Genomic DNA, 26,803 nt, shown 5'->3' on the forward strand with positions numbered 1-26,803 from the left:
ATGGGGGAACTTCCTGCGATAAGTCGTTTCCTTACATGGGTACGCAGTTAAATATATCGGCTTTGTTTAGATAGGCAAAACAAAAATGATTTCGCGATGCCCGATATTCGTCTGTTTACGCGGCGCAAAGCGGTAAAGGGAACCTATCTGCTTAGCGAGGATCGAGTATCAAAGAGGCTTCTCAGGCAAGACTCGTGAGGACTGATAAGAGAGATGCAGAGCTGCACAGGTTTGCAGCAAAAAGACGTGGGGCGCTGTGTGCGTTCTATGTCCGTCTAAAACGCGCCTCGACGACACCAAAATTTCCGAACATATTCTCGGATGGAGAGGTGGTTTCTCTTTCGCTCGCTAACATGTTAAAGTGCAACTGGATTACGGTAACGATCGTCCTTCTAGCATGCGTTCCTATCAACGTAAGTAGGCTTATTTTGTTATAAGGCAACGTGTCGTAACAGGATGTGTGACATTTAAAACGTCCGTGTTACATTATTTTCAAGTTAAATACAGCTTGGAGACCTCATGGCGGGTTCCGCTTTTATGTAAAAAATGCCCAAATTCGTGTTTGCTACTTCATTGGACTTTGCTAGCATTTCGGTATATAAGTCGCATAATCATACGCATTTTTGTTCTAATTGGTAAGTAAAAGAAATATTAACTTCATGCTGCCTACTGAGTGTTAAAGCGAGCATTTTATAAACAGAGCCGCCCGCTCCCCTGCATGGAGCATGGGATCAACTCAAGGAAAGGAGCGACTGAGAATAGCAAGAATTAACTAAAAAAAAAAGCGTTTTGGGGTGGTACCTTTAGCGCGAAATGAATGTGCTCAGAATCCCCCCACCTAAAGCCAAGTATTCTGGCTCCAAGCATGATATGTGCCGCGTTCATCGCCGGTCCTTTGTTGTAAATTTCATTTATTGTTTTTTATGTACTTGGTCTGCACTAAAATAAGGAGGAACAAACGCTTGGCATTTGCTATTAAAATTTCCCGTTAAGTTTTGAATAAATACGGCAACTTAAATATACTTATTTACCATCAAACTGTAATAGCAAGAGTATTCTTTTGTAAGACCCTTGATTTTTACTTATTAGCTTTCAGGAGTTGGCGTCTGTAAGTTTAAAAATGTGTTCGTGTGAGGGAGCTTTCCTCCGTACGAGCGTTTGTCGTGACAACTCTCGAATTGTTAGTCTTACGATGACATATTTCAGAGGATCTAAAATTTTACCAAACAATGTATTTCGCGAAAGGATTGCTTATTTGCACTCAAACCCCGCACTCCCATCCGTACTGCCAGCGCCGTAATCTCTGAATTTCTTATTTACTCGAATAATGTTCGCTCTGTCTGTACGTACAAATGCCACGACTTTGGGTTCCTGAAAAGGACAGCGCGACTTGCTAACCGTTGCAATCCACAGTAGAAGCGTAGCACCATTTCGAGTCAGATATAAGCTTTCACGTAAGAATGCTGTGGGCGCTGCAGCGCTAAGCAAGCCTTTATAGTCGCCCCGAATCCAGCGCAAATAGCATGCAGTTTTGGAAACAAACGTTCTAGGCCAAAGGTCGGTCGCTGGCCTCAGTTTATACATCTTAGTGATTCCTGTCCTTACCTGGAGAATATGGACACGTGGGCAATATTGATCTAGGCGCGGTGGTACTAATAAATTTCTACCCAATAGAAAAATTTATGAAACCACGAATGGGAGCTCTTGAGCCGTATAGTATCAGATGTGTACCAACTTTTTCTTATATTTGCAAGCAGTTCAAGACTCAGTTCAGCACAGTTATCGTTCGTAGTTCTGGGCACCACAACAGCGTTGAATAATGTACTGAAAATAGGTCAGCTCCGTATATAAAAAAAGGAAAAAACAGCTCTTGTATTTTTTTAAATTATGATCGACAATTGTGTTTGGAAAAAGGACCGCCGGTTGCGCTCCGAGGCACACTGTTAAAAGGCTTCGCTTTGGAATAGTAGAATGTCTGTAGGGGGTTGCACGAACTTATGCAAACGTGTGTGTATCAACCTGATTATGTTTAGCACTGTATATGTTTAAGATGTGACGGAGAGGCAATTTCGAATTCGGGTTAACTCTGTCACATGGTTTACACGGCGAACGTCAACGTGAGACGATAGCACGCCTATTACGATGTTCGCGTCTAGATCCACGTTGTATTCGTGAATACCGCAGTCACTGAGAGCTTCAGAACGAAATGAAGGGCGTGGCGAGACCCCGAGCCCATCATTATCTCTCCGCAGCCAATCAAATTGCAGCACCAGCCAATGACAAAAGCGAACAACCAATCACGAAACAAAAAACCTAATCATGATAGGCCACTCTCTTCGTTTGTAAAGCTGTCAGTTACTATACAAGCTAGCAGATATCATTATGATCGAATATTTCTGAACCATTAATGATGTATAAGCGAAAATATACCTTTACGCCTTTTCATCGCAAAGCATGTAAGTAAAGCATAACTGGCCCCACGTTGGGCGCCAGTTATGTGGGTCGCCTGCCAATTCACGATCAGGCCAAGTTCTGCTCGCTCCGAGGAAGTCACACAAGGAGCGCTATCATAGACAAACACTTTATAAATACTCAAATTGTGCCGTCGATGCTGTGGAAGGCCACGGTTGCCCTGGGGTCCGGGTCTTGCCTGGGCTCGTTCAGCACCGCCTCTTTCGTTTGTCACGGCCCATGTAAAGGAGTCGGACGCCGAAAGAATATTTTTTAAAAGGAACCACTCAGGTTTCGAAGTTCGGACTATAGACATTGCACTCCAGTGGCAGCCACAAAGAGATCAACGCCACGAGGCGCTCAAATAAAACGAGTGCAACCTAAGTAAACAATGCCTTTAAAGACACCATTAACTGCTGGAACGTATAAACGTGGACGCTTAGTCTGCGTTCCAGTCATGCTCGCAGTGGCTGTGTTTTGATTTGTAGCTGAAATCAAAATTCGATGTTTTTATCGACGATGTGTGCACTGAAGCAATTCAAGTAAATTCAACTTGTTTTATTAACAAAAAGGCATATACATGTTACTGAAGATGCAGATTAACCCATAGCCAGTTGACAATAGTTTGGGTTTATTAAAAGTCGGCATCTGAGGTGTAGTGTGAGCAACGAAGGTTATTAAAGAAACTAGCCGGAAATACTGGGAAATAACAAATACTCTCAAATACTTTATCTTCGCGGGTTTAATATTTCGCAAATTTGCAAAGTGTGGCTTTTGAGAATATTTCGTGGGCACGAAGCTTCGCGAATACGGATAGTGTGTTGTGTAGTTGTTACGATAGGAAAAGGTATTTGCGGGATCTATTTTTCGGGATCTCAATCAGGCCGCGAAATTTGCGAAAGTTAGGTTCTCGCAAAAATTAAGTCCTTTACAGTAAAAAGACATATAATCATAGGAGCTAATACTACATCGTCCCTGATGAAGAGCCTCTGTCTGATCGCTCTCGTGCGCGTTGTTAATAGGGGTACGCCTTAAACAATTATTCAATAAGTTGTGCGCTTGCGCGCATGTACTCACTAATGTTTCATTGTAGCCGATGATTAAACATAAGCAGGTATACACGAAGACGTGTTCCTATCTACAAAGGGCTTTTGTAAGTTGTAACTACCGCACATAATTAACGCCCCCCAAAGTTACGCCACAGGTCCGTAGTTTTTCAAGTGCTGCCCCCTCTGCTCGTTGTAGCCGTCTGTTCTGATGCAAAAGAAAACATAATGGAGACTTTTAGCATCTCTTGTTTCCGCGAAACGACATTGATACCGGAAGCTCCCGGTGCGACTTGGAAACCTAGTGCGAGCTCGGAGTGGTGTCGGGCCTTCAAGAACGAGTTGATGAAACTGCCCGGTCAATCAAATGGAGATAGGTTGATTGGAGCTAAAAATATCTGCTCACATTGAAAATTTGTTTTGCAGAGCTCTGAGCCATGGCGTCACCCGCCGAGACATCTGGACAAGATTTTCCGCCACCACTGTACGTACGTCGACGGTTTCGAGACACCGCCCAAAAGAAATGACGTTGCCATACTTCGTTTCAGCTTGAGTCCAGACGTAGCCGACGTTACGATCTAAAGGTACCAATCGAGCAGCGTCAAAAGCGCAAGTCAGGCCTTTTCTGTTTATGATTGGTTTAGCGATGATAGAACAGGCACAGAAACATGACAAAGACCATGATGGTGAGGCTTTGACGCTGTCTGGTTTGTCCAATCTGCTGGTAGCGCCGGCTGCGTCTGAACTTAGTGTGAAAGTAAGTTTACAGCGAGTAGTGTTCCAAAATGCGTCTTCCCCGCGTTGGAACGGAAGGAGCATGCCTGCCAATCAAAGGGCAACATAGAGGACGCCCGGGGAACGTGCGATGACGAGGCAGCCAAGCGCGCGCCGTCATTGGTTTAGGTTGGGGGGTAAACAAAAGCACATGGAGCGTTTGGAGGTAAACAGACGCACGAGGTGCGCAAAGAGCAGACGAACTTGCAGGCCGTATAGCTGTACAAGGTCGCGGCTAGAGAGCTCAGATCTAAGAAAGGGAGCAACTCAAACCATAGAGTGCGTTTGCAATTGAATGGCGGACACGTCTCGCACAGATTGTATGGTGTGAAGTGCGCATGCGTTGCGTTGTCGCGTGGTGAGGAGGAAAGTGGGCGGAGAGGCGGAGACGCTTGCAGACGATTACCGCGCTCGTAACCTCGTCGCAGCTCGTGTAGCAAACGCAGCTCATAAACCACGTGACCCCCGATCGAGCAGTTGATCCTGAGGAATCACTCTTAAATCTGGGTGCACAAGTCGCCGTTATTGTCACTACAATCATGAGGAACGAAAATATGCGTGAATTCGGCAAAGTTAAATGTACTTTATAAACCCCGCAAAAAAAAAATCACGCTTTAGTTATTTTTACTCTCTACTAATTTAGTAGTTTTCAACAATGCCCAGCAAGTTTCTAAGTAGAACGAGATAGTGTTTTCAAACATTAATCACGCGTAACAAAAAAGTGAGCGAATAAACAGGATACAAGGAAACTTTGCTGAAAGATGTACATATTTAGAAGATGCATTTAACTCACTCAACTTTTGTAAGTTTAGGTTTAGGGAAGAAATTTGAGAAAAGAAGAACAAACTATATACTTATAAGCACGTAGAATAAAACAAAATTTAAAAAAAATCCTTTGGTTGGTGCTGGTACTCAGACGCTTCCAGATGAACTCACATCTGCCGTACCTGCTTTAGGGAGTACGTCTCAAGAAACTTTCAAGTATTTGTTTTATGCAACACCCTCTTTGAGAAGCAGCGTCAACAAGACAGTCTGTTTTTGTTTTACATGCAGTATTCACAAGAAAACCAAGATTTGGTTTCGGCTTCAATTTTCTTTCGGAAGCGTATGCGGAGAGTAAGTCGTCTGCTTCTTGAGCAGGAGTTGCGTTGACGTCGCAACGACGCCGAGCTCTGATTGGCTTGGATTGGAAGGATAGGGGATAGACCTCAATGTCAGATGCCTCCAGGTCTGCCCACTACTTTTTCCAGTCAGCCATTAAGAGTTTGGCGTTCTGGCTTCACCGCAACCGCATTGCAAGAAGCAGACGAGCTTGCGCTCCAAATACTCACGAAAATTTAGCAACGAAACACTCGTAAAGAGTTTCAGTGTACTCGATTTGTTGGCATATATATACGATTTTTTTACACTTGAATAGCTCAAAGTAATTTTGTGATTCGAGAGCAAAAGCAAATCACTGCGGCTACAAGTTTGTGTTGCATAAAGAAGGGTGCTCATATGTGCGAAAGAAAAGGATGCGAACCAACTGTTCGAATCGAAGACGAAAGTTACTTTGAAAAAATTAAATAGAGTTACATCTGCTGGTTGCTCTTCCTACTTGATTTGTCATGGACCGAAAACAAACGTATTCTTCTTTTGAGAAATTGTGGGAAAGTATGAACGATACTATAAATGAGTTTTGTTTTGTTCTTCTGCACGTTGATGTTCGCAGTCTTAGAAAACATTTCAGTGATATAAACTGCTTGGTAAATCCGCACTTAGATAAGTTAGAAATTGTATTTTCGGAAACTGCAATTAAACCAAAGGATAAATCTTGCTTTTTTTAAATTTTGAGGTGTTTTCAAAATATTAGATATAAGAGGAGAGGAGGAAGAATCATGATAATGTGAAACTAAAAATGGAAGATAACCAAAAGCAATAAAATTATGTTCTTTCCAACGGATGCTCTTCATATTAAAATCAAATATAACAATAAAAAAACTTCTATGCCAAGCATATACGGAGCACCTCGTGGTAATTAAATTAATTTCTAGATGAAATCAATAACTGGTTACACGACAACAAAGACACCGACATGATAGTTGTAGGGGTGATTTCAGATAAGATCGACCAAAGGGTGGCTGGTCGACATTTTTAAATCAACTGATGTTTTTATATGACATTGTCTTGTGTCTGGTATAAACGAATCCACACTTAGTTTTGACCAGAAAAAAAATTTGGAGACAAGAAAAATCGTAAGGCAGGGAGAGGTGGACAGTTGCAATAACGCGCACTGATGGAGGGGGCAAGTTTGAAAGTGAATAATTAAAACAATAAAATTAGGAGAATTTTAAAACTTTTTACAAACAAACTATGGGTACAACTTGCTTGTAATATAAAGTAATAATATTTATTAAAAATTTATTTAGTTTTCTAAAAATTGCCAAACATGCCTGCTCGAACGACAAATGGCAAACTTTGGAAATATGTATCTCATGAAATAATTTAATCATTATTACATAACTTGCAGACATTATTTTACTAATATATGACTATTATTGAAAAAATAAATACGGTATCTGAGTGACACAATAGTTACAATATATTTAGACAAACATGGGAAAAAAATCAAACAAAGAAAAATTCCAATGCGAATAAAAAAAACACCACCTTCGATTTTTTTTAAATTTGGGTACCCTGTTATACTCTATTTCGGCATTCACTTCTATTAAAAACATGTTGCATCATTGCACTGTGAAAGAAGAAACAACTCCCCAAGGTAGGGTCCTTTTTCAAAGCCTACACTTAGCAGTGTCCTATACAAGAAGTGACTCTGAGTTCCAGTTTCATGAAACTTGCACAAATCTTTTATATACATTTATTCAGATGAGGTCATTGATAAAAAGAACGATCGGTTACACAGTAAAAGGGAGGAGAAACTATATACAGCATTTTACATAAGCGTACAAAGTGGTATCATATTAGAGACTAATGATTTGAGAAAAGATGATGCAGTGTGAAGTTGTACCCTCCGGTATATTTTACATCTAGAGTAAAATAAATAACTTTACGTCCACACACAAAAACAAAGATATAATAGTAAGATATTTAGGTTGGCTGTGTATTTACGATTACAAACAATTTCAGGTGACGGATGCCATAGTGCCTAACTGGAGCAGCTTCGATGCTATCGGTGTATGAATGAATCGTGGCAAGCCGATATATTTTATCCTGCTCGAGGATAACATTTTGGGATTTTTTTTATAGTGATCAGATAAAAATTATTAGTAACCACCAACAAAAACAGTAGGTTAAATACCCCGTGAAGAAAAATGTGATAAATAAGATGTCCCTGCATTCAAAATGAGCAGTCCTTGGGAAATCAAATTCGGCACTTTACGCTAAGGTTTTCCTCGCTGTACCCATTTAATAAAGTTGCTTGCAAGCAGATCCGACTGTCCGTGCTACATATACGTCACAGGTCCCTTCTGTTGATGACTTGCTGAGCCGCCACGCGTGCCAAGACTGAATGCCAGGGAAGGCGCGCACCGTCAGCCACTCTTCTTTTTTTTGTTCACGATACCGAACAACCTCATTTTCGTCCAGATATACAAGATGCACGCCTTTCAGTTTCTTTGATAGAACACTCACCATTGTCCTGGCCGTCTGAATTGCGCTTACTGAACGTTCTCTCAGGTTGTTCAGCGTGGCCTGGTGCTTCACGAGTCCGCCAACTCCGTCACATGCATTTTTCCCATGTCCAGATGCAGAAAATAACCACTGGACTTGTGGGCAATCGTCCTTTGCAAATTGGTGAAGCTGGTAGCGATTCTTGAAATGACTGGCGGCGCCGTCACTTACGTACGTCACGTACGAGTATACCGTAACGTTGTCTTCAACCCACTCCTTCACTTTTTCTAGAGCCAAGCAAGCGTGAGCGGCGTCGTGACACAGGTCCTCACTGATGATGGCAAAGCTGTTTGTAGATTTTCTTGTCGTCACTACACATGTAAATATCGAAACTTGTTTTTTTTTCCAGTGATATGCTTGCACTTCCTCAGGAAGCACGATGGTCCAGTTTTCAGCAAAGTCAAAATGAAAGACAATGCTCCCGCGTTGCATGCACTGTTTTTCATCGTAGATCGCTTTACCTTGCGTTTGCCGGATATGGTTTTGAAGTACCCAACTTCCAACCGTCACTTGGATGACTTTTAGGAAAGTCTCAGGTTCCAAAGTTTTTTCACAAGGTCGCCGGACTCCCATGTTGCAAGCACAATCTCTTCATCCTCCGGGATATCAAGTTTCTGGAGTGTAAGAAACTGGCCTTTTGGGCAGTGATCACAGTCACCTTGAAGGCACAGTCCTGTTGCTGGGTCGCACAGAAATGCCGAGTTCATTTCACCAGCGTTGAATGTTGAGCCTGTAACGTTCTCTAGAGCGGCAATACAAAGATAATAATTGGCGCAGCGCACACAAGCGCACACTTCCTGGTGTGGAATACATTGGACCCATCTAGGGCGCAACGAATAAAATTTCGTTAGCCCAACGCCAGAATCGGGATGCTTGTCTTTGTATATACGGAAGGCCTCTCGTATTGAGCGTGTCATGAAGCGCTTTGGCACGAACGTTTTCTCTCCGTTGAGCATGACAAAGATGACGTCCTTCTGGTTGGGACTTTGGCGCGAACATTGTAGCTCGTCTTTCGTGAAGTACTCTAGGGCAGCAGACAGGTTCTCAGGGCTCACTTTGCACCTCGTGTAAGGATCCGGCTCATACCACACGCCATGCTTTTCCTTGAGTTTTCGGGATTTACTGATGAGGTACATTGAGGCCTGTGGAATCTTCTTTTGAACCTCATTCTTCGTCAGTGTTGACGGCAGCAGTGTAAGCAGTTGACAACGTTCCCGGAGAGAGGTGGCGGTTTCAAAGGCCTGCCGAAAGTTGTCCACCCACTCAGTGCATGTGGAGCACGTTGGTTCGGACGACCCCGATGGTGCGTCCCTGTCGCACGCAATACGTAGCCTTGAGCGTATATTCTTGACAGCAACCTGCTCCAGTTCTGTCTGCTTTCTCTTGACATAGACAGGCCTGTCCCGACTTCTTACGACGCTTGGTTGTCTCAGCGGCGACACATCTGTAGGTAGTATGCTGCGATTTAGATCTTCAATTGCTTCTTCAGCTGGCACAAATATGTCAGGGCACTGCTCTGAGCTTCGCATCGAGATCTCCTTAGTGATGTGCATGAAGCAATGGTAGCACAGGTAGTCCGTCGCACTCACTTTGGTGGAACAGTCAGGCGGAAGAATTTGCTTCAACGAGTTTAGGTCCAACTCGCCAACACTTCGAAAATTCCGCTGCTTTGGTATAGTCTCTTTGTGTTTGCAAAAGTAATCTGCACAAAACACTCGTTCGGAGCTCCAGGACGTCTTCATAATGTATACATAAATAATAGAAATTAAACCCCAACTGATGGCATATAATTGCCAAGTGAAAGAACTACTGGGTGCACAAGTGACAAGTCCGAGGCTGAGGAGCTCACTCACTGCAAACGTACATTTGAAAAGAGAGGTCACAACTGAGGCTGTTGGCAAAGCTTGATCCACGTCAAAGGAAGAAAGAGGGAAAGTCTCCAGACAAAAAATTGTGGTCAGCGGCCTTCGAAAAAGACTTTCCGGAATCGCACTGTCGTCCCTCCACGCGCTGATATGAAAGCACCCGAGCCTCTACCACGTGGTTCATGACACAGCCTGAGCCATGTCGGCGACCGGTTCGCGAGGGGTTGGCGGTGGGGTTACGTTGATGGTCACTCGGATTAGCCCTTGCTGTACTGAGCTACCGCCTGCAGTGCCTTATCGTCGGCTGGTGTCAACAACGAGAACACACACACCCTGTCTACACCAAAACTACAAGCGTTCACCGCACACGCGTCGCCGCCGCTTTTAAGCTTTTGTGAAATTGCTTTCTTTTGCCGCGGAGAACCGCCTTATCTTAACTACGCGCCTGAAATCCTTCCAGGCGGGCGTACACAATATCAAGCGTTTCGAGAAATGCCTGTGGAGTAGAACTATGGGAAAATTCGGAGCCCGCGATGTCGATATCGTCGCCATTGTGTTAGTACGCCGTCGCGTACTGCAGTCCCCCGTTGGGGGAGGGGGGGGGGGGGCGGTCTTACTACGATAACATGGCGACAGCGTTTACACTCTATGTATTTACGCGAGGCTCGAGTATTTGGGGATAATGCTGCCGGTTGGTGTTCCCCTTTGTGCCTGATATTATCGCCCGTGACGCCAGCGAGTGAGATGGCGACAGGCATGACTGCTCAGTAAACAGGCGTCGGCGGCCATGTTTTGCTTGTTGAAGCGAACCCCCTTGTCCTTGACAGCGAGCGGGGAAATGCGAAAAAAAGATTGTATCGGCCGTTTTGCCAGAACTAGCGACGAGTGTCGTGTGCGGTTTCCGGCAACTATTTTGCCATAATCGTGAGCTTAGCGAGGAAATGATTTTTGCTAGCCACAGAACACTACCACGCAGAAAGGGAATGCTTGGACATGTTTTTGTTCTGGATATATATCAGGGATATATATGAGAGAGAGAGAGATGAAGGTAGAGCGGAAGAGGGAATAGCATATAGTGTCGCAGGAGAACAAAGTAAACAAAGTTCCTAGTCCCCGATGGCTGCATGATCTTTTCTCGGATCACTAGTCCGTAATATGATACCTCTTTGTACACAGTAGTTTCTCCTTAATTTAAGTGTGTGAACGATTTATTTAGTTATCATTGGCCTCATCTGAATAAAAATATATAAAAGATGTGTGTTGGTTTCATGAAACTGGAACTCGGAGTTAGTTCTTGTATAAAACACTGCTAAGTGTAGGGTTTGAAAAAGGACCCTACTTTGGGGAGTTGTATCTTCTTTCTCAATAAAATGATGCAACATGTTTTTAATGGAAATGAATGCCGAAATAGAGTATAACAGGTTACCTAAATTTAAAAAAAATCGAGGGTGGTGTTTTTTTTTTATTCGCATCGGAATTTTTCTTTGTTTGATTTTTTTTCCATGTTTGACTAAATATATCCTAACTATTGTATCACACAGATACCTTAGTTATTTTTTTAAATATTAGCTATATATTAGTAGAATAATATCTGCAAATTATAACATAATGATTAAATTATTTCATGAGATACAGGCCTCCAAAGTTTGCCATTTGTCGTTCGAGCAGGCATGTTTGTCAATTTTTAGAAAAATAAATAAATTTTAAATAAATATGATTACTTTACATTACAAGCAAGCTATACCCATAGTTTGCGCCTAAAACGTATTAGAGTTCTCCTAATGTTATCGCTTTAGTTATTTACTCTCAAACGGGCCCCCTCCATCAGTGCGCGTTAATGCAACTGTCCACCACCTCATGCCTTACGATTTTTCCTGTCCCCAAGTATTTTTTCTAGTCAAAACTAAGTTTGGATTCGTTCATACCAGACAGTAGACAATAACAAATAAAAACATCAGTTGATTTGAAAATGTCGACTAGCCATCCTTTGGTCGATCTTATCTGAAATCACCCGTAGGGTACATTCAAAAAGACGCCAGCAAACCGAGTTTACTGACCAATAAATATTTCAATGGCATGGCACATGCGGGATTGTAATCGATGATATATTAGTTTACAAGAGAAGATATATGAGTATGGAAACTAACACAAACGTGTATAGATCATATACACATACGGACTAGGGAGGGTAAGTCCAAACGGCATGTCATTTACGAAAAAGTAGCCGATCATTACTTCGTGGCAGCAACTATAGCGCAATTTGTTTAAGATACCAAAGACTAAAAATATTTATCGCTCATTTATTAACAATAGAAAAGTGGATCGATATATCGAAGGATTACACTGGAACGAAAATGCTAAAGAACAAAACTCAGACACATTAAAAGATTATTTTGTTAATTTATTCAAAGACATTTATGAAAATCAACTCAAATACGTAGCACAAAAAGGAACGTAAACAAGAAAACCAGTGGTTTACTAAATAAATTGATGAATTGAATACAAAAAAACTAAAGCTTGACAATTACTTAAGGGTTTTTCTAACAATAACAAAAATGCCCCTTCCCCCCAAACCAAGAAAAAAAGAATAGGAACCAAGTTACAGCGCTAATTAAATTCACAAAAAGGAACTTTTATTAGACTAAGTTTTCTGAGACAAACTACTGCACAATGCTGGACTTTAGTAAACCAAGTGTTAAGACAAAAAAAGAAAAAAAAAACATTGAGGGCACAATGCCACCAAACTTTGGACCAGAACAAGACTTAGAAGTACTAGCAAATGGCTTCAATACGGAATATGTATAATCAATCAAAACCCTTTGCAGCATGGAAATTTAAAAAAAAAAAATCAAATTAGAAATAGTAATTCATTATTTTCCACCGATACGAATCACGTTGATCTGATTGAAATGGTTCAACATTTTAAGACTAATAATGCAGTGGGATTGAACCAAAAGAGAGCTAGAGGTATTAAATGGCATGCCAATATATAAAAACCTGCACTACTACAATTATACAATTGTATATTTTACAGAGGCAATATTACTAAGAAACTGAAAAGATCCATTATTCCCCAATATATAAAAGAGACGAAAAAAAAATTAAAGACGTTTACAACACCCCGTAACGCCAAATTAGAGTGCAGCTCTTGAGGCAGAGGGGGGAAGGGTACTGAGGGGAAGGTATACACCTCCTCCTTCCTCCTCGCCACCTCATCCTCCCTGCTACTACTCCTCCCCTCCTCTTTCCTCTTCCTCCTCCTCCTTCAGCTCTTCCTCCCTCCTCCCCCTCCTTTCCGCATTCTCCTCCTTCCTCCTCCTCTCTTCCCCCTCCTCCTCCTCTCTCGTCTTCCTCCCACCCCTCCTCCCAACCCCCTCCTCCCCTCCCCTCCTCCTCCTCCCCCTCCTCCTCTCCGCGCAATGCATCGTGGGAAATGTCCCACAATGCACCGCGCGGGACCCTCGTGACGTCACACGCGATGTCACGTCACAAGGGTCCCACGCGGTGCATTATGGGACACTTCCCATAATGCACCGCGCGGTTTCGGCGACGGCGACGCCGAAGCCGCTCAAACCGGAAACGGGCGCCTAAGAGCTGCGCTCTAAAAACAAATTATTTAATTATAGACTAGTATGCATATGGTCGGTGATCACTTATATAATGTAAACATATTAATAAAACATTTCGGATCCCTATATTTCAAAATATAATATATGTGAATGAAAATATGGGGTTCTAGCTTTATTCGTAGACTTTAGTGGGTAATTTGAAACAAATAAACCATAATATATTAATAGGAAGATTTCACAGTATTGGTATTCGGGGAAAGAAGCATGACAGATTCCAGAATGATCTTAATGGCCAGTATCAGATAGTACGACTAGGCTCAAAATTTAGCAGAGAAAACAGTCAAGCAGGAGGTACCGCAAGGTACAGTACTCGGTCCACTACTTTTAGAACGCAGCTCTTAGGCGCCCGTTTCCGGCTTGAGCGGCGTCGCCGTCGCCGTCGGCGTAACCGCGGCGACGTTTCGGCATGGTGACGTTTCGGCACCGTGCCGAAACGTCCTCGTGACTTCCCTCAGAGGGTCCTGAGGGGGTCACGTGACCCCCTGAGGTCATGAGGGTCACGTGACCTCACGGTTACGCCGACGGTGACGCCGACGCCGACGCCGCTCGAAGGGAGGAGTAGCAGGCAATATGAGGAAATGGGGAGAAGGAAGGAGGGGTATATCCTCTCCTCAGTACCTTTTCCTCCTCCTCCTCAAGAGCTGAGCTCTAATTCGGCGTTACAGGAAGTTGGAAACGCCTTTCTTTTTTTTTTTCATTTTTACGTTAACAAGATAGCTCAAATTAAATTAAAAAGTGAGCTCTTTCAATTTGCGGACGAATCGTATATGCACATAAAAATTATCAAGTAGCTCTAAGAACGATACAAGAAGCCTTTATATATTCACATAATGATACCAAAAAAAAAATCATATTGTTGTGAACGTTTCGAAAACACAAGTATTATGCTTTAGAGGCCCGAGGAAACAAATCGTAAATGAAACACCAAAACAATGCACCAGCAGAATTGCAATAATTCATCATGCGTTCCGCCCCTTTTTTGGTCTATATGTGTTCAAAGAAGCAGCATCACATCGAACATATCAATATCTTGTTAAAAAAAAGTCACGAAAATGAATTTTAAAACGAATTAAACGATTAGCAAAGAGCACCTGGTGGATGTCGCTAACGCCTCGCTTGTAATGCCCGTCTAGGAACCTTGACAGCTAGTGAAGGAAGTTGTCTCGCCTCCGGCCACGACGAGAGAAGGGGGGCAGGAGGAACTCCCCTCTTCCCGAGAATGTTTTTTGTGTGTCGGAGAAGTCGCTATTGTCCCCCTACAAGATTACAGAAGATTAACCCGTCACTCAAAATTCGTACAAAAGCAGCCGCTTCGGTGGCTGGAACGACTAGGCCATCCTCTCGACGTCATCCTCGCCGTACCTTTGCTCGTCCTGAGATGACCTACGTCACGATTGCATTGGATGTCACGTGGTCTCCGCTGGGCCTTCTCCGAGCGCTTGTCAGAGTGGGCCGTTTATAACGAAAAATACAACCACCCAGGCTTAAAATACAAGCGTGCGATTGTCATTTACGGATATTGTGGGCCATATTCAACCTATTTTTGAACACGACGGGAATATTTGAAATTTTGTTGAAGTATCCCTTTAAATATGCTGACAATGTCAAATACCTAGGGATGTACAGACAAACATATTAAATTGGATATTCACGTAGAACAAATTTGTAAAAAAAAAACAAAAAAACTAAGGATATTAATGGCGCAGATGTATCACATACGAGATCTGGTCCCTCGATCCATACTAATAATGATATAGAATTTACTGGGCAAGTACAGAATATGGAAAAACAGTCTACGGATACTGTGACGTATATCTACAAATAAAAATGGAATCATTTCAGAAAAGGAAAGCCAAAAATAGGGCTTGCCTATGTGAAGAAACCGATCTCCAAAACTATATGCATAGAAAACTGTTGCGTTTTAAAGAGCAAATGAAGTATGATAATATAATAAAACATCTTTTAACAACAAACATAAAGTTGAAAATTCTAAGGAACGAACGTTAAGGCCAAATAGAAAATTTATTGAACCGTTTATTTATACCAAATATAGAGAGGCCACAGGAAATTATTATGTACCCGAGGTTGTTAATGAGTTACCTGAAAAGTTACTCAAGATAAAATTCCCTAAAATAAAAAAAAAATTGTTGAAAACGTGGATACTTGAACAGAGTAAAGGACACCCATAGAAAATTGGTTTGCTTCGATGAGTTGAATTTTAGTTAACTACATGACTAAGTCGTGCCAAAATCCAACGTATGCAGCATTACTGCTGTTTAATGGATTAGTGGAATAGACTAGCTGTATTTTTTTAGAACTAGAAACTTTATTTATTTTGCAATGGAGTGCTCTAACGCAAGTTACACAATTTTCTAATCGAAACAAAATGCAGAGGACTCTGTCGCGTCCCACGCACAAGCCAGTATCGGGTAATATGGGATTCACATTTGAACTGTATTTTAAGAAGCAAATAACGACTGTTTTGTATTGTATTGTGTTGTTTAAATTTACTAAGTAAAACGTTAACTATGCAAGTCCAATAAAAGGTGAATTGTTTTAAATTTAAGAAGGGTGGTGATTTGGGCCAGTTGATTACAGTTAAACATGATGAAACACAGCCTCAGATAATGAAGGACGAAGATTGGGTAAAGAATACGACAGGACAACGGCTGACAGGACAACGACAGGACAGACAACGACAGGACAGCCGTTGTCCCGTCGTTGTCTTTACACGTTCTTCGTCCCTGTTTATCTTAGCCTGCTTTTCATATTTGACTGTTTTTAATTTATTGTTCCTCAAAACATAGGGCCGATAAGAATGACGAATACAACACAAACCCAATTTCTATGTGGTGAGCAGGCTTCACACAAACACCGCGCCACACAGTTAACGCGAAAAAGCGATCGCCGGCTTTTACGGAGCTGTTAAGGGCTAGTTTCCTCAGGATCTTGTCTCCCGCAAAGAAATGAAGACACTGAACTCTGGACACCTACCGCCATCTATGAGCAACGGCGCCAAGCAACGTATCTGGTTGCCGTCGTCGCTCATAGATGGCGGCAGCCTTTCCACACTGGCTTGCCGACTTGCGGCCGGCCATTACTTTCCATTGTACAGCTCCGCAGGTCTTCCTTCTTCACCAGAGTGGAAAGGCTGAAAGTTTTCTATGGTTTATTTTTCAAACTCGTAATACTTCCTTCCATCGAAACTATCAGTGTTGTAAAAATTTCTGATTATTTAGGGCACTAACTCTTAAGCGGAAAAATAATAGAAAAAGGACTAGCCCCTCGCCAATACGCTTTCAAATTAAAATTATAAAAACAACAAAAAGGACGATGTCGTGTTTGCTCTAACAGTGTCGCACAGTGATCATATCGGCATGCGCTTTATGAGACACCAGGTATATCTCAAGCTTCTCTCGTTGCCAGACAACCTCGTTCAGCACAATTGGGCAAACCCTGCACAGCGGAGACAGTCAGCGCCGCACGTGCCTACGGATCCAGCGGGCCGTCCTTTTGGCTGGCCTCACTGGCTGAATCAGTGGGTGGATCACGCTAACCACCCTCGCCCCGCAGACAGAGATCGTCGATTGGACGCGGATCATTGGACCAAGCAAACCAGAAGTAGCGGAGGTAAGTTGCCATGCTTTGGAACCACGCGTTCCTCTCTTGAGATCATTATTGCAGCCGTTTTGAAGTGGGGGATGACATCTCGGGACCCTTTGCAAGCATATAAAAACAAAAAGCCACTGTTTGAAACAATCCAGCTTGGTTCACGGTGTCATCAAAATTTGAAGTTTATCAGTCATAAATGCTGCTAACAAGAATTTCGTTCAGCAAGCGAATGAGATGGTGCACTGCGTTTAATTGTGTATCAGTTTTCATATTTTGGAACATCGATAATTCTAGTCCGTCATCGTGCTAGAAGGTTACCGGCCCCATAAGCTGCCCTGGCTTGCACCGAGAGCAGCAAATGAAGCGACGTTATCTACGTGATTGAAGATGTAGAATCTTGCTCGTACAGTTTCCTTGGAAATTGTTTTCCCTCTCCCTTTCTCAGACTTTTTCAGTGAAAGACTAGACGACCCCAATTTCGTTCCCGACTCCAACCAGAGCCTTCGGTAAGCAGCGTATGGTTGTATTATACAATCTCATATTTTAGTGCGAGCGTTGGGTCGTATGGCGTTACGAGTGACGAGTGGCAAGGCGCCAAGAACACAATATAGACAAACTGAGATCGGGAGTTGGTGGGTCGATGTGGACGTGACAAGGCGGGGTCGAACGGCAGCGCAAGGCTACTGAAATCGTCAAACTATTTACACTTTTTTATCCGCTCTATGATCGACGACATTCTGCACAAGGAGGAAAATCGAGTATTGCGATTGTACTGGAACGCTCCAGTATCGGATACCGGACAAACATCAATATCAGAAGTGTTCTAAAACGGTTCCGGTATTGCAGACCAGGACATATATTAGGCATCGGGATTGTACTCGAACTTTCCAGTATCACAGTTTAGGACACATATGAGGAACTCGAAACTTCTAGTATCGGAGACCATCGACCGTCACCACTGGTCAGGGCCTCGCTTGATCTTGGCACTGACCAATCGCGGCGATCGTCAATCTCGCCGACTTCCTCACTTGATGTCCAACTTAGAGTTCCTGGTGCGTTAGCGTAGTGTGTAGTGTCAGTAGGAGGATAGTAAGTTTGCATAGGAGACTCCGATATCAAGGATCCAAATCTCACTCTTCATGTTTGTAACGCCGCTCTGTCAACGTGAATTCGTGAAGCCACTTCGCGTGATGCTTATTCAAAGACTCCAGGTCAACAGTCGTGCTGGACTGGCTAAATTTCCTCTATGCAAGAAAGACATCAAGCGCCATTGGAAAACTTGACTAACTTCTCGCCAGGGATGGGCAGTATTTCAAATACAAGTACTTGAAATGCGTATTTCGAATACGTCGTGTATTTTGTATTTGTATTTAATTACAAATTGGGTAATGTATTTGACGTGTGTATTTAAATACTAAAACGTGGGTATCTCAAATACAATTGTAATTAAATACAATTTTGTGAGCGAAAACACATCCCTCAAATGTATTGTCACGAATTGGCAGCCTTATTCTGCGCCCTAAGAGGCGTCGTCTTAGCGACACATTGTTCGAAAAGCTTCTGCTGCTGAAGTCGTACTAGTTGAAGCTTCACAGATTAGCACGCATCAAAATAACAATGTACTGAGGTCTCCTCTTTAATGTTGCACTTGCCTCTATTACGTTAAATAAATGTTATTGCCGAAGTTACAATTCTTGTTTTTATGCAAGTGGTTGTATGATATAGTCTCCATCCTTTATTCGGCCATGGGGCTTTTTTCTTTTCCTCTTCCGGCTTTATTTTAAAGGCACTGTCCAGAGCAGGAAGAAACCTGCGTTCTGCACCGAATGCAGTGTCTCTCAATCAAGCACAAGCGTTTAGTGACTTTGTGATTGCGGTGCTAGTCCAGGGCAAGAATAGTGACGAAATCGACGTTCACAGGCAGACTGGCTAAAAAGGGCCTGTGACAACTTGTGATGCTTTCCAGCCTGATTTCCATCCATATTTTTGCCTGAAAGATTCTAAATGCGCGGGTCGTCCAAATTTTCGTAACTGGAGTGAGTTGCAACAATAAATAATTCTCTAGCTAGTGCTGCGCCTCGGTTCTTTGTTGGTCCATGCCAAAATGTAATCGACAAAAAAGCTGCTTGAAGCTCTGTACTTTTTTCACCCATTACGTCCATGCTGATTACATTTTTTTGTTATTATATTTCTATCACGTTACTAGAGCCTCGCACACTAGCTCCCGAGTGTGTGATGCAAAATTAAAATGGGATACCCGGAAACCCGCTGCAGGTGCCCTAAAGTCGCTGACGCAAATTTTGAGGAATGTATTTGGAAAAGTATTTGGAGGAGACCAAATACATTTAATTGTATTTGTATCTTGTACTTAAATGCTTTTTCGGAAATTTAATTAGATTTGTAATTAAATACATTTTTGACGAAGTATATTGTATTTGTATTTCGATACATATTTGCAGGTATTTTGCCCATCAATGCTTCTCGCCATCTAAACCTCTATTGAAAAACAAATTGATTTTGTTTTCAATCTAGAGTTGCATAATATCACACAGCATATTGTACATATGAGTATGCTTGTTATGTCGCCACAGTACATTTTTCATGTCGACTAACACGAAAAGGACGTTTTTATTTTCAAGTCTCTATGGTGGCAAGCTTCTCCACGAAGGTTTTCTCGAAACCAAAATCTCAGGGAGATGGGTCTCTGTGTGCGGCCGCGAGTGGAACCCCAGGATCTCTACACTAGCATGTCGGCAAATGGGATATGTAAGGTAAGTCCATCCTACAGCTGTCTGGCCCTTTTCTATACTCCGTTCACCCCCAAGTGCGGTGGAAGCTAGGAGTTCCTTGAACCAGTCACACGTCTAACTATTGCCACGTGATCACACTACCGCGCTCATATCCACACTCAAAGTGCGGAGTCAGGTGATGAACGGGAGGCCATTGATTGGTCCGGAAAGCACGTAGCTTCCACCGCACTGTCAGCTAAACAAAGTACAACAAAACAAAACAAAGTGTATAGTGACTGAAAAAAAAAAAAAAAAACCATTACGAAGCTGTTCATGCCGAAGCCAACATGAGTGGGGATTTAACCTGGCCAAACCAACTTACTAATAGAAAGCGCGCGTTTTCTTGGTTTTCTCCTGGTATTTTTTGAAGGGGCGGAGTGTATTCCCACAAGAAGCAGCTGGGCCCGATGCCGTCGTCGTCCGTTGAACTCGAGTGTCCCAAAAACGCCGACAGCCTGTCCGGTTGCGGTGTCCGCAGCGTCCCCTGCGCAGGCACGAGGCGAGTGCGCTTGTACTGCCTCCGAGACTACGGTAAGCATCTCACTCTTTTTCTCACTCTCTCTCGTTCTCTCTCACTCTCTTTATGGTAGCCAAGGAGATGTATTTTCTAGCGGATAAACTCTCTTATGCAGACATGCACAAGTTACTGATATACAATACCAAACTAAGTAATGTTACCAGTTGCACACTCAGAAAGGAATTAAGTATGTTACTTAATTGTTACTGCAATTCAGATGAAACGCGGTTTGCCTCAGCTTGAATGTAACGCGTTATCGTCTCGTAACTCCAAATGTGTCGCTTCTATGAAGCAGTATAGCCACCTGCAATATTTGATGACGGTAGTAATTGCTCGCTTTTTAATGGGTTCATTTAAAATTAACTGTGGCTATAAAATGTATCTTGTTCACATCTTTTTTTAGTCTACCTAGCGTTTTTTGATCATGCGAATTACTGTAAAATCAGTGATTTTCACGAACCCTTAATTTTCGGAAATTTTCGCAAATTGACAAATTCGCGAAATATAAGGGCACGCGAAAATTTTGGTCCCTAAGAGTTTCAATCAGGCGTCCTGAATTCGCGAAATTTAGTGGCCGCGATTATGTCTTCTTTGACCGATTCGCGAAAAATAGGGGCCGCGAAAATAAAGAGTTTTACGGTAGTGGCGCGAGCTAAGTGATAACTAGACTGGGTACTTGTGTCGTACACGTTCCTCTCCAAAAGTAAATAAATACCTTTAATTGTTACTTCATCAAACCGTAACAGAAATACGCTACTCGTTCCTTTTTTTAAACGCATTAAATCGTTACTTCGTTAAGAAAAAAAGTCACTAGCTACAAGTAACGCTTTACCCGTAACACATTACGTATGCAAGTCCGGTTTTACGAAATATTCGGAATGAAAAGATTGTAAAAAGACGAGAAGAAGGTTTTTCCGCGTCGGGTTATTTCAACACCGCACTGCGTGTTTCGCGTGTGCATGAAATAACACAATGAGACCGGGAAGAAAAAAACGCCTCATATGATTTATATAATAGCTAGTTTTTATCATAGCGTTATCGCAGACTACCGTCTAGAGCGGCATTGCTACCGGAATTTCACGTTGGGGACTTCGGAGCATGTACTCTTCGGCGCGCACAGGATATAGTACGAAGAGTATAGAACCATCGAGGTTTTAATTAAGGCAGCTTGTAAGGATACGTAAAGACCGCGTGAAATACGCCTTTGACGAAATGGGAATATTTCTTCTAAATATCTTAATCTGGCTTAATCTTTTGACCCGTTCCTGAATTAGCTCATTAGATATAAATGTATTGGTGGAAATAAGAAAATTAGGTGACATAAATAGCGCCGGTTTAATTCGTTATCTGCACCATCGGGCGCTCTGTCAATCCCCTTTTCGATCCAGGTTATTAATGCGAGAGCATTAACTGTCCCATAGAGCAAAGCCGGCGTTGTTTGATATCTGTCGCAGCGAAAAACGGCCCCCAAATACCCATTGGCCGAGCGAAACGGCACTAAATACCCATTGGCTGAGCGAAACGCATTTAAATTCCCATTGGCTGAGCGAAACGGGACATAAATTCCCATTGGCTAAGCGAAACGGAGCATAAATTCCCATCGGCTGGAAAGCAGACGCGCCTCAGAAATGAAACAAAAACAAAAGCACAGCAACGCAGATGCCCCGTCACGGAATCCGTTGTGAAACCGGCGAGGTTCGCCGCGCCTGCGCAGCGGAGGGAGCGTGATGTCACCGCCGGAGCGCCGCGTGAAAGAGGAAGACGTGGCGTGCTCCTTGTATGAATGCGCTGCATGTAGGAATGCTCCCGCATTCCTACACCTAAGCAGTCTTAAGTGTCCCTGCCGAATATATTTTAATTATACATAGATGACAGAGTATACGCCATCAATATTTCTTTCTGTTATACTTGGAATACTCTCTCATTTAGAAAGAAGGTAAAGCTTACATGGTTCATGCTAATACAAAATCTGTAATACAAAAAAAGGATGCGTAAGGAATTAATATTGGCACTTCACGCTTAAAAACCTATAGTACTTCAGAGAAGGAACAACAAACGTGTAAACCCTATGTATACACAGTCAATAGGTATCATTTTAAAGAGGGAATAGCCCTCTTTGCAGCAATTTTGTTCGATTAAAGCACACTCCCGTGATGTATCACTAAAATTAATCACATCCTGTAACTAGTGTTACGTGTGTTCGAATGAATCGAGAAAAAAAAATCGAAAAACGCTCACGGGTAAACTTTTCGTCAATTAAGATTTATCTGAGAAACTCGGAATTTCGAGGTCAGGAAGGAAAATGAAAAGCAAATAAGACGGTATTTTACAATAAATTTTAAAAACGCACAAGGTCAGCGGTCTCTTGAAGAGGCAACTGCAGTCTCGTTTGAAATTTCGGACTGTTGACAAAAGGGGGTTCACCTTCCAGCTAGTCATTGTTCGTTCAGGACAACGGGTTATGGTACCTCTGGGGCACGACCAAATTCATTGTTTAGGTTTATAGTTTGCGTTTTTCATAGAAAAAGAAGGGGTAGTGTCTTTAGAGCAGTGACAGCTATAAACTTGTATATTTAAATGGAGTTGGAGCTGAAGCTTTAATGATTCAAAGCGACTACGGCCAGGAATTTAGTTATTTCAAAGTATCTGTCGTTGTTGAGACAACAGCCTTTCTTCGCATTATTTGTCATGGCATTGTTAGTGGTGACAATGGCAAAGCGCTAATGCCACATGCCAAAGGCAGCTGCAGGAATATCATTCAATACAGATAAGTTCTGATGAATTTAGGGTACGTTTTTGCCCGGCCCTTTTATTTAAACTTTATTCTGAATTTTGAAAATTGAAAACAGGTGAAATTAAACTGAGTAGTATAGAGAATTGGGAATATAACAAAAATAACCTCCATAAACCCTGATTTTTCTCCGAAAAATAAACATGAAAAACACCTTAAAAATTTTACTAGAAATAAACTCCCAAAACACGAACCTTGCCTGTTACTAATTCTCGGATATATATATTTTTTTTTTAGAAATAGTCGCTTTAAAATAATAAACTGAGACTAAATTAGAGCCAATGTATTTCATGGTTCACTCTGCTAGAACAGTAGATGAGTCGTGGCTTCTTCTTCAAGAATTGTAAATTCAGATTCTCCCGTAAAAATTTTAGATCATATTGGCGAGAAGGTTGAAGTAGAGGGGCGCTTTGTCCAGCTTGTTTGCCACACAGCCCGGTGTTTACCTAACTCAAGTGCACTCAAATATTACGTCCTCTATATAGATCGATCGTGGTGCACAGCTTGAGCGCGAGTGCTGTGTAAGCGTTCAGCTAGGTTTCGTGTTCCATCGGTTGCTAACTAATTGAACAGCAGTCCCAGCGAAGCACTGCCTCAAAGTGCCTGAAGTGAACCACTAGGAGCGTGACCGTTTGATCTTCTGGCCAATGGCATTGATATTATAACATTGAGTGCAGTTAGTCGAACATTGTTGAGTAGTAAGTTTATAAGGTGAGCAGATTGGTGAAATTGTACGTTATTGAGAGAATAAACACAGGGATGGACACGACGACACCTTTAACGTCTTTCACAAAGATGTACCGTCATGTATGTCCCTTTGTTGTTGTTGTTTTTTTTCTCTTTAGAAACGTAAAATTGCCACGTAGAAATGTACTGTTTTGACATACATTATGTTATTTATAGTCCAAAATGCAGATATTTATTATATTGAGGCTGCCTGTGTTGTATCTCAACCATAACAATCCGTTATTGTTTTTTTTGCTGTGGACCACTATGAACAATCTCCCTCCTGTAATGACCCCACTATTGGCCTGCAGTATTTGGAAACACAATGCATAAACAAACTTGTGACCGATCCCCCAAGCGTAAATAATGAATACGTCATCCTTCAGTTTCCGGATGCAGCCCTGGGGAGCACCCTTTCATGGGGAAATGTCACCTGGTGGTAACGACTCCGCCGATGTCCCACGAAGGGGCCCAGAGGTTCTGCGCGTCCAGGGGTTCGACTTTAATGGTCGTCGACAACCAAGTCATGAACGATTTTGTCTCCGAACTGCTCTCAACCCTGCACAAAGGTAGCGTAATTTATTACAAATATTGTGAATGGTTGTAATCATCAGCACGTACGTTACACATAAGGACGCGACAAGAATAGTTGACGTTTTAGTTTACATTATATCATGCATGGTTTAGTTATTATACCACGGGTGTAAGCCGAGAAAACTCCACCAAGCTCCTAGAATTAACAAAACACACGTATGGTGCTATACTGGGTAGGTTGTTTCAACAATCCCCTCTCCACTGGCGAACTATCCGAAGACTGGAAACTGGCTCGCGTCATTTCCATCTTTAAAGGTACGTTTATACTCCAACGTAACGTCGACGGGCGCGGCTTAGCGCAGCGCGCACAGATTCTGATTGGACGCATATATCGAGTTCCTGGTTGCCGGCTAATGAAAGGCGCGCGTTCTGCACTACGCTGCGTTCACTGCGCTCAACGTCGGAGTATAAACGGCCCTTAAATCCGGAGATAAAAACTCTTTCAACAACTACAGGTCCATTTCACTAGCGTGCGTCTCTTGCAAGCTTATGCAATATATACTTTCATCCCAAATCATGACGCACCTTTCCAGCAACAACCTTATAGTTCCGTATCAGCATGGCTTCCAACGCGGTCAATCGGAGAGCAGAAGAAAACAAATAGTGCCCTGCTTGATCGGTTAGATGACTTAGAAGATAGATCAAGGCGAAACAACACTCTTTTTTATGGAATTGCTGATAGCGGCATGGAAACATGGGCACAAACCGAACAAAAGATAAGCAAGGCTCTATCTGACTGCTTTGATGGTGAAACTAACTTGTCACTGGACATTGTGCGCGCTCACAGGCTCGGTCAGTATACTGATAATAAATGCAGGCCAATAATCGTCAAATTTGCTTCTTTTAAATTAAAAGAGCAAGCCCTGGTTTTAAAGGCAAAACTGAAATTGATGAATATCGGTATAAGCGAGGATTTTTCCTTTTCGACTCGTTTGGCACGAAGGAAGCTAATTGAGTTCGGGAAATCGCATGGAACTACGTTTAAGCTTAACTACAACAAATTATATTTGAATGAAAAGTGTTACGTCTATGACCGTGAATCAGGAACCGTCACCGAGCTGTTTCGTCCACATGCCTCCAACAGTGGTCCACGCCGTGGCACAACTGTTACTGCAACAGAAGGCGCCTCCGTTTCTACTTAACAATTGCAGAGGGGTAGTGACCACTTGCATTCTTTGTCAAACTTATCTATTCTTTCTACAAATATACGAAGCTTATTAAATAAACGTGATGATTTATGCTCTGCAATTGACTCTTGCGATGCTAACATTATTGTGCTAACCGAGACGTGGCTCTCGGCAAGAATCAGAGATACCGAATTATTCTTAGGACAAAAACAATTCGCTACCTTTCGGCAGGACAGAGAGTTGCGAACAGGTGGAGGCGTGCTAATTGGGGTCATTAAGAGTATACCATCATTTCTTGTTAATATAAACAGTTCCTTAGAAATAATTTGGGTGTGTATTAACGTTCAACATAAGAAATATATATTGGGATGCTGTTATCGTCCACCCTCATATGTCTCTGATTTTGCTGATAAACTACACGATGCATTGAATGTAATTACAATGCGTTTTCCTAACACGCCCTTGCTTTTGATAGGTGATTTTAATTACCCTAACATTGTTTGGGGTCCGGGGGATCCCAACTCTGACCCATTTTCAGCAGACTGTGCGAAGTTTTTAAGTGTGCTTTCTGATTTTCATCTTACTCAGCTAGTTCATAGCCCAACTAGAATAACTGCCACTACTTCAAACATTTTGGATCTTGTTTTGACTACGATGCCCAACCTGGTTGGTCCAATCGCATACCTACCTGGCCTCAGTGACCATCTGTTATTGCATTTTACTTTGAGTGTTCCTAATATTTGTGTTAAAAACAAAAGAAAAGTCATTCGGGACTACAACAAAGCTAATTATGATGCCATTAATCTTGAATTATGCAGTTTTTTAGATACTTTTTGGGGTAACTTCTCAGAATGCTCTGTTGAATCCAACTGGACGCGCTTTAAGGAAAAGGTGATTTCGCTCACTGAGAAATACATACCTTTGAAAACCATAATTGTAAACTCTAATTATCCGCGGTTCAACAGGGTGCTCCTGAGATTGTTAAACAAAAGGAAGCGTCTATTTAGAGCTGTGAGACTCACATCCTGCCCAGTTCACTGGCAAAAATTTTTCAGTGCTGCTCAGTGCTACAAGAATGCTGTACAGTCTGCTAAGTTCAACTTCTTCTTCACCTTACTACCTTCCATGTTAAAAAATAACCCGCGTCAGTTCTGGAATGTGTTGTCCCATCGAGATAAGCCTTCATCTATTTTATTGAAAGCACCTGACGAAA

At 42.3% G+C, this 26,803-nt stretch overlaps 1 protein-coding gene across 1 annotated transcript in view; it reads left to right on the forward strand.

Moving 5' to 3' along the window:
- Positions 1-296: 296 nt before the first annotated feature.
- LOC115322242 (serine protease svh-1) overlaps positions 297-26,803 on the forward strand; it is a 91,092-nt gene continuing 64,585 nt past the window's right edge. Inside the window, exons 1-7 of the mRNA XM_040216788.2 lie at positions 297-413; positions 3,924-3,981; positions 16,861-17,064; positions 17,492-17,552; positions 19,686-19,817; positions 20,206-20,366; positions 24,256-24,438. Of these exons, the coding sequence (XP_040072722.1) occupies positions 354-413; positions 3,924-3,981; positions 16,861-17,064; positions 17,492-17,552; positions 19,686-19,817; positions 20,206-20,366; positions 24,256-24,438 (859 nt within the window). The 5' untranslated portion in view covers positions 297-353. The remainder of the gene's footprint in view (positions 414-3,923; positions 3,982-16,860; positions 17,065-17,491; positions 17,553-19,685; positions 19,818-20,205; positions 20,367-24,255; positions 24,439-26,803) is intronic.

This window comes from Ixodes scapularis, unplaced genomic scaffold (genome assembly GCF_016920785.2).
Source record: "Ixodes scapularis isolate PalLabHiFi unplaced genomic scaffold, ASM1692078v2 PGA_scaffold3__209_contigs__length_174095766, whole genome shotgun sequence".
Classification (NCBI taxonomy): Eukaryota; Metazoa; Arthropoda; class Arachnida; order Ixodida; family Ixodidae; genus Ixodes; species Ixodes scapularis.